Raw genomic sequence first — 13,890 nt, 5'->3', positions numbered from 1 at the left:
TTCTCTTGAGGTAGGTGGGGCTGGAGCATCTGATAGTCCTAGGTTTAAGTACTAAAAACATTCTTCTGGTACTAGCACTTGGCAGAACATGTGCCTTTTCGGACATAGTTAATAGGATCATGGTTCCTGGTGTTACACTGCCCCGAAGCAAACCCATCTCTGTGGGGAAGCTGTTACTGCTCTGCTTTTCCTAATCCTGCTCTACTCAGCCAAGACTGCACCGCAGAGAGATAGTGTGTGTATGTGTGTGTTTGCACCAGGTATTGGGGAGACCTCTGCTATTCAGAATCAGTAAATGAGTTGACAGGAAGATGAATGACAAGGTGACAAAGGTTGTGGGGTAATAAAAATAAAAGCTGACTGTGAAGTTACACTGAGTGATGCTATTGTGACCAGCCTGACAATAAAAGGGCATCTGAAATTCTGTGCATCCAGTGAAAAACAAAACTACATAATTGTTGCCTCCAAACTAGTACTGCTGTTGAGGTGAGAGGGCTTGGAGTCACTGAGGAGTTGTGTGAAAGCAGCGAACAGCATAGAAGAGTTGAAAAACAGGAGCCCTTCCACAGCATCCTGTGGCACAATAATACTTGTCAGGACTATGGCTTTCCGTACTTCCTAATTGCACGGGGGGTTGAGGACACTCAGAAGGTTAAAAAAAATAATTATATAGTATGGAATTGGGATAATCTAAAATTGTTCCTTTAGCTTTCATGTGCAGTCATGTGATGCTTTCTGATGGATATGCAAATCCAGCACAGTTAAAAAGTCTGGGAAATAAAAATCTCAAGACTAAACTCACCAGCAACTGTATCATTTTACTTAGCATTACTCTAACTTTGTGAATAATGAGCTAATGGAAGGCTGGATTCCTAATCTGATGTCTCTCTTTAAACTCTCCTACAGTAGTATTAAACAATTTTTGTGGATCCTACTCTACCCTTTCTCAGCATCTCTATGTCCTTCTTTTTAACAGATGTGCCATGAGGTCTTGCAAAACAACTTGGGTTTTACAATTACTTAAATGAATTACTTAAATGAATTACTTAAATGAATTACTTAAATGAATTACTTAAATGCATAATACTGCAATAGACAAAATACTCCTAAAATTATATAGAGCATAAGTAGCAGGAAAAAACTCGCTTCAGATTAAGCATGCCTTTTAGAAGTTTTGTAAGAAGATATGGTTTTTAATGTTCACAAACAATGTGTCTTACAAATCATGCATTTTTTGTACTGAAAAAATCCACAATGATTATGTGCAGTGAGTTCCTTTCAAGAGTAAACAAAACAATGCTATTTGTTTGCCCAATTTTTATTCTTTTATAAATCATAATTTAAACTCCACAACACTTTTCAATTCATTGAGCATTGATTCCAAACAGTGCAGTTGGCTGGCAGCTAGTATGCTGTTTTCCTTAAGCACCAAAGTAACAGCAGGGACAAGTGATGCTTGTTGATCGGAGACACAAGAGTGTATTTCTAGAAGAATTACTCTAAAATGTACAGAAATTTTAGTTGGAAAAAGGCATAATGCTGACAATGTCTTAACTGATTTTAAATGCCTTTGGAGGGAAGATCTCACAAGTTTAAGTAGTGTTCAAAGAGCAAAACAAAAATGTAAACTTAGCAGAGACTTGAAACTTTGTGCTACGTGATCTTTCCAAATGACAGTTTAAATTACGCTGAATGAAGCATTAGTAATGCTGACAAGGCTGTGCAATTGGTTATTGTGCATATCTGTTACATGAAGGCTTAGCCTTGGAAAACTAGTGAGGATTTCTCTTCTTTAGGGAAATAAACATGCATGAAGTAGAGTTTAAAAAGTTTAATGAACTGATAAAGCAAAATCAAACACTGTCAACTTTTATACTAAATTGAAATAATATATTAAATATAAAGCAAGTATAAATGTGTAAGAAAAATGGGAAACATACTATTGCATATTTATAAAAAAGTATCAGAAGCCAACCTGTTTGTCTTGCAAGAAATTATATTTAGAAGGCTAAAATCATTTATATATATATATATCAAATAAATCTATGAATATAACAATAGATAGGAACAGTATATAAATATGGCATCTTTAAATATTTACATATATACGGAAACTAGTCAAAGTGGTGCTATAAGAAGAAAACATCTGTTATAAAAGTGAGATTACAAATTTTGCATACATCCATCTGCATTACACTATTAATTTTCCACTTGCATCTTCCATAAACTAATTAACAACTTTAAAATTATCATTGCATAGACTTGAAAAATATTACCTAATTCTGCATTCCACCTCACAGTAAAAACTATCAGGATAATGATACAAAAATAGTAAAGAACAGTAGCCAGCTGTACTGCCCTTCAAAGTTTAGTCCCTGACTTCTTGCTCTTAGGAACAAGAAAGACATTACCATCTGTAGTTTGCTGCAGTGAATATTCACTAGGAGAGTAAGGCTTTCCGTCCTCATCACGTAGCATGCTGAAGACCTCGAGGTATAAGGTGGTTAGTTGCTTTTTTATTTGGCGGAGGCTCCTGTCATGCTCTCCTTTTTCCTTAAGCAATTTCTCTTTCTCATCTTTTAGGTGAGTCAAGTCTTGTGTCAGTTCCACTATATTTTCCAGTTTTCTTTTACGGCAATTTTGAGCAGCCACTTTGTTCTTGCCTCTCCTCCGTATATCTCGAATAAGTGTGAGCTGGGCTTCATTGAACTGCTCCTTAGACATCATTTCATTGAAGTCCTCAACAGGGAGATTGATAATTTTTTCAACAGGAAAAGGGATCTGCAGAGCTTTTGCTCTTTGCTCATCTCTTGTGAGATGAGCTTCAAGGCGGCTTGAAGGTTTATCCTTTGTGAATGGAGCTTCGGGGTAGCCGGGAGCAGCAGGGGGTTCTTTCTTTGGTGTCTTTGTACATGGCAAACTTGGTGTTTGAGTGTTTGGCCCCATGGAAGAAAACACTTGATCCTGGAATTGCATAGAGTGCACACTAGTATTGCTCTGCAGCACACTTCCAGGAGCACTATCCATGTCTTCCATTTCAGAATCACTACAACCCAAAGTCTTATCTCCATAGGCAGATGATTCCACAGAGTGTTCAGGCGATGCTATACTAGAACTTGCATTCAGTGAAATACCAGAGTCAGAGTCATTACATTCTGGTCCGGTCCCTGAGAGGTTGCCATTAAAAGCTTTACACAGTGAGAAGTAAGAAAGATCAATAGGTTCACTCAGAACCTCCGCAAGGGATTGACTGATAGTGTTTGTCGTTGCTGTGTCACCATTCGCCTTTGTATCGATAAAGGTGGTGTAGAAATCCTCACAGAAATCAGAGTTGGAAGGGGACGTGTCATTTAAAGAGTTCACACTCAGCTGGCTGGTGTCTTCTGGTGGCAAAATGCTGGAAAAGGGACCCTCAATACTATCCAGGAAATCAGGACCGCAGTTAACATCCTTTTTCATCACACGTAATGAGCTGCAGTAATGACAGCTGTTGTGTGTCTCTGCTGGCTTGGTTGCAGGGCTGGTGATTGTGCTCACCTCAGCCAGGTTATCATTTTCAATGTTAAGACACTAGATGGGAAATGCAAGGGAGAAGTTGAGAAACACATCTCCAATTGATAAACTCGTTTTCTATAACCTCCAAACATTAAATATTTTAGCAATCAGCACGCACATAAAAGGGGTATTACAACACTGCTGTAATCCAGATGACTACAGCACACTTGTACTATGGAGAGGCAATCTAGGAAGATGACAGATATAAAAACATGAGCACAAAGCAACTTGTTCTGGACAAAGCTATTTAGATAAAGAGAGCAGAACATCTCAAACTCAGAGCAAGTTGCTGAAGAGACCCATTGCAACGCTTTAGGAAAGATGCATGGAGACCTCCTGTTCTGGTAATTGCTAGTGTGGATCCTGGAGCTGCCAGGTCTGAACTTCTCACAAGCACCACTGCTAGGAACGGCACGAGTACAGTAAATGTGAAATTCCTGAATGAGACTCAATGAGCATTACTAGCAAGCAATTACTTTTAGGACTCTTAGTTTCATGCTATGTTTCCTCAAAACCAAGATTCTTTTAGGATTTACTGAATGAAGCAGCTGTTCAGCACAGAGAAATGTAATTCTTGGTGAACTAAGAGTACTTAACATGAAACCTGGCAAACAACTTGCCTCATACTTTTAGTTAAGCTGGCTAACACCAGTATGAGCATCAGACTGTTGCACTGATGGGCTTTCACTGGCTACAAGATCAATGTTCTTTCCAACAGGGTGGAAGTTTCTTAACTGAAGCTGAAAGAAGCAGGCCTGCTGTCCCCAAGGAATTAGGCAATTATCAAAATGATTCTGTTTCTCTTAATAACAGGACCCACACACTGATTATTTAACCAGAGGTTGTTCAAGGCTTAAGCTAAGGTTTTCAATGTGAGAGCTCTGTTTTTCCATTTCTCTAAACTTAATTTCTAAAAGACAATGCCCTCAGTTTAATTATCTCACCTTTTTTAACCCAGAAAATTATTCAATTACTAATCAGAATTACTCCAAGATTCTTTTGTTTTGGTTTCTTAATGTTTTTTCACCATCACTGCTCCCTCTTCACAGCCAATTGCCTTTGCCACTTACGTGGGGCTTTTAAGCCTACCACAGTAATAAGGTTAGGAAACTAGAAAAAAAATTGAAAAATATAAAACAATGAAGGAAAAAGGCAGAGTGGCAGAAAAAACACAATTCCTACAAATTTTCACTTTATTTTTTTGAAATATGATTTGGATTTACGGGCATTCCACCTAGCAATCATCTCTTGTATTGATAGCATAAAGTAGAGCAGCATAGTGCTGGAGCATGGTGACATTCTACAGTAACATATTTGAAAATAAATTTATTCTCGTTTATAGTCAAATCTAAAGAAAATATAAATAAAAATATAAGGATAGGATTAAAAAAACCCGACATATCCTCTGTATTAGCAAAGTAACTTTTTTGTTCCTTTGGAATATTGAATTTTGTACATTATATAAGTAGTTCTTACTGAACACATATAAGCAGCATTTATATAAAATATACCTGACTCCTCTATGCACCTAAATACATGTTCTATTATCAGCTTTAAAAAACCTCTTCCTTAGATGAAAATTGAATGCAAAAGAAACTATAAATGATTCATACAATGACACCGCAAAAAAAAAAATTTACAGTGCTTGTGAAAACAATTCCTGTTGTAGATCCATAATTCAGAAGTGTCCATTTTTAAGCAGCTGAAATTTTAACGATGTAATAACGCTGCAATAAGTTGCATATAGAGGCAAACAATGACTTGCTAAACATGAGGAAGTTCTGTTTGAGAAGTTAGAGTGTGTTTTATTAAGGGCTATCCATAAACAACTCATTTCCTTCTTTCTACAGGTTTTTCAAGATATTTTTGAAAAAGTTAAAGCTTATATTGAGTTACAGGCACCCTATAGGTGTAGAATCCAACACAACAGTCATAGTCACCATCTGTTCAGACACTATTGTACTGCCTTCTCCAAAATACCACAGTCTTCCAAAATACCATGCTTCATTTTTCAGGTGGTTATCACACTAACCTGTAACTCTGGAAGGGACAATAATTCTTCCCAGACTTGCTCTATGTTCTGCATATTCTCTGCATCAGTGGGTGGAACTAGATCAGGTGATTCAGGTGGCTGAGTCTGATCAGAGGAAACGAAGGCTGTGTTGCTATCAATCTGAGCAGGAACCAATGACTGAAATGCAGCTGAAGAAACCTGAAATAAAATAAAATAAAATAAAAATTAAAAAGCCAAAACAAAGCAACAATAACAAAAAACCCCACCACACAAAAACCCCACTCAAAAAACCAGATTTGCATTTCCAAAGCAAAAATCTGGTTTTTAGAGTTTTAACGTTTCTGCAGAACAGACAGGTATTTCCTAAGAAAAGCATTTTTGTAAACAATGGGATAATATCAAAATATTCCCATGAAAGGTGTTTTCATATTAAGGAAAGAAATGGGGAGGGGGAAAAATCTAGAAACTGCCTGGTGAAGGGCCTATCCTTGCACATCAAATAGTCTGGGTCAGCAGATGGAAATAAATCAACTTGAAGGCACTAATCCAGAGAGCTGTGCTGAGCTCACTGTCAGAAACTGAGCAGCCCATGATCACTGTGTGCAGAACTTGGTGTGGCTGCACCAGCTGCCCTGACAGACCGAGCCCTGGCTGCAGCACTCGGAAGCGGGAGGAACACAGGAGTACCAACCACTCCACTCCCTCCAAACACAGCACTAGTTCAAGCCTACCACACTGCTTTATTCCAGCTGGAGCCAGCTTGAGGAGAAAACTTCAATCAGACCACAAATTAGTATTATGCTGAAGACGAATCTCACTCAGAAAAGACATGAGACTGACCCTGTAGAAGACCACCCATGAAATTGCTGTATTGATAATTTTTACCTCATTCTCATCTATAAATGGGAATGCTTCTGCCAAGAGCTGCATGCAGTCATCAAAGGACAAGGCCTCTGCTTCTGGTTTTGAAGGCTCTGTGGTCTAAATAGGAAAGTTATGAAAAAAGGTCACTGCATCTTTGAATAACTGAAGAATCTTCCATTACAGTAACACATGCAAATTAATTTTAGGCAGCCACTAGCATTATGCCTTTCTGTGAATGGAAAAAGGGTTGAACACACTCACAAACACATACTGGAGTTTACCTGTGAAAAAACAACTGGCGGCTCAGTATTTTCTGACTGAATGCACTGAGCTGGCTGCACAGGAACAAATTCACCTGTCTCTTCGTCTAATTCCAGCTGAGCCAGCAAGGCTTTCTCCTGCTCTTTTTGCAGCTGTTCTTGTCTTTCCTTTTCAAGTTTCTTCTGTTTTTCGAGCTCATACTCCTTCTGTCGTTGACTAAAATCAAAAACTTCACGTCTTGCCCCAAGGTCTATATCTTGCCTCCAAAGGATGTCAATCAAGTTCATGTCCTGTAACAGAAATGCTTTTTTTAAGCAAGTGTCCTCCCCATCAGAACTGGTTTAGAACAATAGCAAAGCTTCTAACCTCTGTGTCAAATGGATGGACTCATGTAATTTAGTCCTATTCTCTTAATCCTACAAAATTATTGAAATAAAATATGGCTCTATATGACCTTCCTGAAGTGTGGGAACTGATGGTTTGATTTCTGTGGCCCACACACAGGCTCATGGAAACCAAGAATTTATTACATTTGGTAAGGTATTACACGAACTAGCTAGAGGATAAATATATTATTCTTTTTTAACTTGTAGAAAACATTAAGCTATAGAATGAATTGTGTCACATTAAGAAAGTCATTTTAGGGGAAAGAAGAGAAATTGAAAAGTTTGACCATGTAAATTTTTTTTCATGTGATCTTGTAAAACTGTAAAAGCTGACTAAAAACATGATGGCAGCTTTCTGAAGTAACTAAAATAGCCATACTGCAAAATGTATTTTAAAATATTTATGTTCCATCCTGGTATTAACCTTAAAGATCAGCAGAACAGAGCTTCAGAGTTGGAGGATAACGTGGTTTCAAAGACACCAAGTGATGTAACATCACTGTAGCACTAAACACAATTATTAAGACTATTATTGAAAAATTGTAATTTAAATCTTCGATGTTCTAGATGTGGTTGGAGTAGCTGAATATAAACAGTGCTCAAAGGGTTTCAAATACAGTTAATCAGCTGGCCTCTGCTTCATTACAGAGTCCATCATTATCAGACAGCTAACAATGACCTTAATTTCTTGGAAATCAGCTACCCCTTGCACTTGTAGTGTTTCAGAAGACAAATTCAGTTGCTATTTATGAAAAAGCAATAGGTTAATACTACTTGCTTTGGCTACAATTACTTTTAATTTATTGCATCAGGGGTTTTTTTGGAGGCTGAGGGACAAGAGGGTTAGTGGATTGTTTTGGTTTTTTACTGTTCAAATATTCAATATTTTTACAGGCTAAAGTTGAGACTATTTTCTTTATAACACTCAAAACTTATCAATATGTATGTCTGTTGATACAGAATTTTAATACTTGGTAGCCACATTTCTCAGATGGTAAGTGCCAAGCATTTATCTGGTGCCTGGAAGTCTGGATTTTACGTCATGTTTCATTATGCTGAAAATTACCCTTTGGGGCAGCACATAAAAATAATGTTCAGTGTTGGGCATCCTCACCATACTAACACACTACAAATAATATACCAAACAGTGCATTTCATTTAAACAGAACCTTTCTGGTTCACTTAGCAGCTCTACACCCAAGATACAATTTTTTTGCCATCATTTCAAATTAAAACATTCCCTTATCTCTAAAGGTTATTTTCAAATAAAGAAGCAAAATAACCTGAATGCCAACTCATGCTGCCATTCAAAACAATCACTTATATACAACAGTTATGGCAAAAAGCTTTAGGGAAAGTCCACATTTGAACAAACCAATTCAGTTCTCTCATTTCTTTATTAAAAATTCTGTACCATTAGCACTCATATTTACATATGGCAGGAATGACTTATACTATTAACTAAAAAAATCAATTTTTAATAAAATTGGGTAGTTACATAAAATATATGGGTGTAACACAATGCAGGCAGTCCCAAATCTAAAAAAAAAACCAAACAAACATTTAATATACCTTACTGGGAGAGACCAAACTCAGCTTTAATGGCTAGCAATGAAGAAGCTGAAATAATTTCAGTGGCTGCCCAAGACAATGTTTGGTCTTTCCAGATTGGCAGAGTAAAATGAACTAATTAAGTTCTGCAGTAATTGGAGATATTGCAATATGGTACAGCTTCATTAAGGGCCAGTAGTTTACCAGCTGCTCACTGTCTCCTGCAGCAGCAGATCCAAAACTGTTTCCTAGTCTCTGAGCATTTGCAATATGTTCTGGATAAAACTGCAGGATCTGGATTTTAGGGCTCACTTCTGAATTATTCATTTACAAAGCAACTTTAAAAATGTGAATCAAAATATGTGTTTATATAATGCACAAAGCTGTGAATTAAGAGAGCTGTTTTCCTCCATGAGTTGTAACAGACTGCAGCACAAAAATATCAGAATTGGTGCTCAATTTCAGTTTAAATCATGTAAAACAAAAGTGAACAGAAAAAAAGAGCTACAGAAGGCAAAACACATTTTCCTTAGGAAGAAAATTCACATAGCCTTAGTGCAAAAGCTTATGACCCAGCTATTACTTCTTTCAGCCATTTTACTGGCAATATTCATTATCAAAGTTAAGTAGCTTTGGGTGCTGCCTCAGCTGTGGGATGAGATCTCTCCAAAGACACCAGCTGACCAAAGAAATTGCTGTGGCTGTTCAGCACTGCCTCTGTGTGTGCGTAGCAGTCAATTCAGCAAGCAGGATTCTTTTTTGAATGAATATGTTTCCATACTTATCAGGATTGTCAGGATCTTGAGCTGTTGTTTGACAACTGTGACAGCATTGACTGGCTCCTGTCACTATTTTTCAAGGGACCATATTTAGGCCAATGTCTTAACTCTGGCAAAAGGCTGAGCTTTGCCAAACAGCTACCCTGGAGAGCGATGCTTCTTCGGAGCATCTTTATTTATTCTATTTAGTTGTTGTATTTGTGGCACTAAAAACCAAAAGCATGGGTTGCTTTGTTGTCTGTTGTTTTTTTTTATTATCACCATGTAATTGGAAAGGAGCTCTCCTATTTTCAATTTGAAAAGTTCTACATAAATACAGCAATATTAGCCTTAACTTTGAATAACAATTCAAGTAATTACATCTCAGCCTTAAATAGGCTACATGGAGGAAGTGTTCTTCTGGTCAGTATGCTGATACATAGTATCAAACAGCACACTGATTTAAATATTAACCTGCCATTTAACACTTATCTATAATTTCAGCCAATGTTTTTAGTAATACTGCCCTTTTTAAGAAAAAAAATATTCTAGGCATTAGTCCAAAGCCTCAGGTCAAAGTTAACGGAGCCAACATTGACCAGTGATTCATTAAGGAGTGAGTCACAACCACCAGCATAAGGTAATGGCAAAGAACTCTTAAAAAAACTTTCAGTCTAAAGCAAACATTTTGCAATACTGTTCCTTCAGCCTCCCCTCAACCTTCCTCTTTAAATTATTTCTCTGCACTGTTGAACAGCATCACACACATACACACAGGTATCCACACAGGCAGGCACTCTATCACTGAAGGATTTTTCCCCTTCTACTGGGAAAGCATCCCAAAAGTAACTGTGTATTTGATGTCTGGAGTCCACGTGCACAGAGAGTCCTGTGAAAGACTCATCTGACCCAGGGCTTGTTGCTGCCCTTCAGAGCCACGCTAACCACTTCCCTTAATATCACACATTTACTGCAAAGGCACCGGCCTCATGTGACAGACTCCACAAGCGCCCACTTGTTCTTTCCTCCGTTGTGCAACTCCGTGAATTGCATCAGAGGAAACGATGGCTTTGGCAGAGCCAAGAGGCCGCAGGACGAGCCAGGCCTCCCCTGGAGGAGGAAGGGCCTGCGTCCAGGAGGGATTGCAGCCACAATGCTTCCCCCTCGCCTCTAGAGCTGAACACCAACACCTACACTGAGGGGAAATACATTACAGTATTCAACACGGGTATTACTGTTGTCCAACATTTTTAACCTCTGGGAAAATAATATGGATTTAATACTTTCCCCAAGCAGACAGTAATTTAATTTTGGTTATATTTTCTTCATAACTTTGTAGGCAGAAAAAGAACTTTTCAACAGACGACATGCTTTGCTTTCCCATGATCCATGTAAGCAGGAGGTGCCTTGTACTGATGGTTTGATTTTTCTGTTCATTTAGTGATATGCTCTTCCAATCACATTGATAGCTTAGTTTGGACATATAAAGGCACTTTTAATAAGATAAACATAAATGTTAAACAATTCACATTAAGCCACCATCTGGCCCCCAATGGAAATTTTCATGTTTTGGATTTACATATCAGCATTTGCCATCTGGGCAAAGTCTGTTATACATTTTATGAGAAAATCTCTGACTACATTGTAAAGTTTGACAATTAACTCTTATTGCTCCTAAGCAAACATTTGCAGAAGGGTAAACAAGGGAAAGCGACCCTGTTTTCATGTTACTTTCATAGACTGACTTTTGTGCTTTAAACAAAATGTTAATCTTTTGTTTTATTCCTGTCTCATATATCTAACTGGTTTTGGTTTTTGCTATCCATTTACAGGTAGCACTGGTAAAATGGAAACGATCCGGCAGCCCAAGTGTAAGCAGAGAAACAATCTGTTATCTCAGACAGCACCTTCAACCCATTACTAGCTATCCCCTTGATACAGAGCACATTGTGGGGTTTGTGCATTCACTTAAAGTCCTGCCTTTTGCAACATAAACTGGGATAACACTAGCAGAACCGCTCACTAGACAAGGATTTATTTTCCTCTCCCGTGATCTGTTAGCATCTAACCCCAAAGAGACAGATGATTTCACATGCCAGCATGAGTCAGTGAAAGAGGAACAGAAACAATGGCTATTGCATCCAGCAAGGAGCTCAGACCAACATCCCATGAGGAGCAGGAAAGCACTCCCATACCTTGCTCACAGAAACAGATATGGCAAAGTATCCTTCAATTCTTATTTCTTTTCCAGAAAGCAAATGAATGAACGAAAAGCACCTTACATTTTTGCTTTATTCAAAAAAAAGTGTAGGAAGTGAGGATCAAGGACCTGAGATACTCCAAGGCAAGAATGAAAAGGAGGCCATAAAGTAATAAAGCAAGTGCAAGAGGAGCTGGACACATCTCACCACTTAAGAAAAGCACAGTGGGAGCAACAGCTGAATGTCTTTCCCACATTATTCGCTGGAGGAACCGATCTTGTTCAAGTAGTTTTTAAAAATTATTTAAAAATCATGTAATGTTTTCAGATGATCTCTGTCATCACCATAACTAGTGGTTGGTTTTCTAAATCTTTTTCAAGGTAAGTTACTTATTTACAGCTTATAATTACAGAAAAAAATCCTGGACACATAAGCCTCATGCTTGAGAGAAAGCATAGAAAGCAGATGAAGTTAGCCCAACATCAAAACTTTTTAAAAACAATTGAGAAGAATGGAGAAAAGGGAATGGCAGAAGTTATCTGCACTGCAAGGCAGAGAGTTACCATAGCAAATTTAGATGCCTGAATTTAGGGTTTGGAATCATGACAGAACAGACAGCTGTCAAACAAAGCCATGTGACAGCAACCTGTGATTTGTGAATATACAAGGTCAAATCCCCGACTGCCCTGCGGAGCTGTCTGCTGTCCCACATTCTTCACCAAGACCTTCCAGGCAATCAGGGAGCAAACACAGTGCTTTTGAGTTTAACGGGTGTCTTTTTTCTGTCTTTCATACCTGTGCCTGGTATGGTGTGACTGGACTCACACTAAACCAGTATGTTTTAACACTACACCAGCCTGCTTCTGCTCCTTGATGCCTATTTGCCCTTCCTGGCCCTAAAGTCTTTGGATGCCTGCATCAGGAAACATTTTTTAAGCCCTGGCAGGCTAAACCTAAGAAAGGACTCTTAGAGTTGAAAAGCCCTAGCTTTAAAGAACTGATGTTGCAAGACAATTTTCACTCCATGTCTACATAAATAAGACTGTTAAAATATGCTGTCCATGCTGACCATGTGTCTTTGGACATTCTGCTGCCTCCAGAGAGACAGATAAGATCAGTTCCTGAAATGTTAAGTGTGTGTAGGCCAATTTCTATTTTCTCCTGACATACATCTCATATTTCAGACTGTACCTCCCACTGTATTCCAGCATGCTCTCCTAATAAATGCCAAATTGCCAGGATCTACTCTTATAAATTAGATTAGTGGAAAAATTCCTTGGCTGGATTGTCCAGCATTCTTAAGAAAGCTTCACTACAAGCCTTGTCTGGGCATTACTCTGACAAAAATGGGGAGAGGCTCTGCCTGGCAATTCTGGATACTACTCACCCACTCTCCCAACCCTCACATCAGAAACATCTCCTCTGAGCAGTGGATGACTTATGGATTTCACCTGAAGCAGCACCTTCCAGGAATGGTTTCAACAAAGGCTATGTCTGTAAGGTCTGTAAAGCTCTCAACATGAAGGTTTTCTTAAATACACCCCATGGCAAGCAAACTTTCCAAACTGCCAGGGAAAGCATATACCTTGTATATTTCTCCAATAATAGTGAAAAGACAAGTTTCTTTAAGCCTGAAGAACATAAAATGAGCAAGAATGTAACTGCAATAAAAAATAGCTGTTGTAGGCTGTTTATGGTCATTAATGTACTAACTTTATTTCAATTCTAAAAACTGCAAAATCCTAATGCTAACAGTAAGCGAGACCATAGCAGGTAGAGAAAAACACCTTCATCAGAAAGACAGCAAAGAAAAGAAAAAGGAACGACATAAAGCAGTTTACTTTTTCACTTTGGTAAGTTTTCTCTTTTTTCTGCAAAATCAATCAATCCCTACTTCCCTGCTACTCCTTAAAACACGGACTGTGTGCAAGAGCCTCACAGCACTCCCTTCCAGCCTGGGGCACAGCAGCAGGAGAGACATTCTCCTCTCTGGCTCATTAATCTCTGGAGTCAGAAATACATATATATATCCTTTTCCCACCACATCTGGTTTGCCTTGAGGTGACCATTTATGGTACAACCGATCAGGGGATTCTTTCTCAGTGCTGCAGATCTTTTTGCAGAAGACAGAACATGAAACAATCTCAGATACTCCAGAAGTATCTGTGCTTTCTAAATTGTTTAATCAATACATAGTGTAGATGGTAGCTTTAAAATAGTAATACAGTTTAATACAGAGGGGCTGAATGGGCCCAGGACTCAACAGATTTAAAAAAAAAAAAAAAAGAAATCACCCCCCC

The 13,890-nt window shown here is 38.3% G+C and overlaps 1 protein-coding gene across 7 annotated transcripts in view; it reads right to left on the bottom strand.

Annotated features, from left to right (window-relative positions):
* Positions 1-1,177: 1,177 nt before the first annotated feature.
* The window catches only part of NFE2L2 (nuclear factor, erythroid 2 like 2), a 25,055-nt gene continuing 12,342 nt past the window's right edge, over positions 1,178-13,890 (bottom strand). For 5 of the 7 annotated variants that reach the window (XM_017837977.1, XM_017837995.1, XM_017838012.1 and 2 more), the window contains exons 2-5: positions 6,715-6,984; positions 6,455-6,550; positions 5,588-5,767; positions 1,178-3,570 (exon numbers count right to left, since the gene is read on the bottom strand). In XM_017837977.1, coding sequence (XP_017693466.1) covers positions 2,362-3,570; positions 5,588-5,767; positions 6,455-6,550; positions 6,715-6,984 — 1,755 coding nt within the window. In that variant the 3' untranslated portion in view covers positions 1,178-2,361. Of the gene's footprint in view, positions 3,571-5,587; positions 5,768-6,454; positions 6,551-6,714; positions 6,985-10,341; positions 10,365-13,488; positions 13,512-13,890 lie in introns of those variants that run through there. The other 2 variants (XM_017838020.1, XM_017837987.1) reach the window with 2 other exon arrangements.

Source organism: Lepidothrix coronata, unplaced genomic scaffold (assembly GCF_001604755.1).
Source record: "Lepidothrix coronata isolate B3197 unplaced genomic scaffold, Lepidothrix_coronata-1.0 Scaffold7, whole genome shotgun sequence".
Taxonomy (NCBI): domain Eukaryota; kingdom Metazoa; phylum Chordata; class Aves; order Passeriformes; family Pipridae; genus Lepidothrix; species Lepidothrix coronata.
This window is presented reverse-complemented; position numbering and strand designations above follow the sequence as displayed.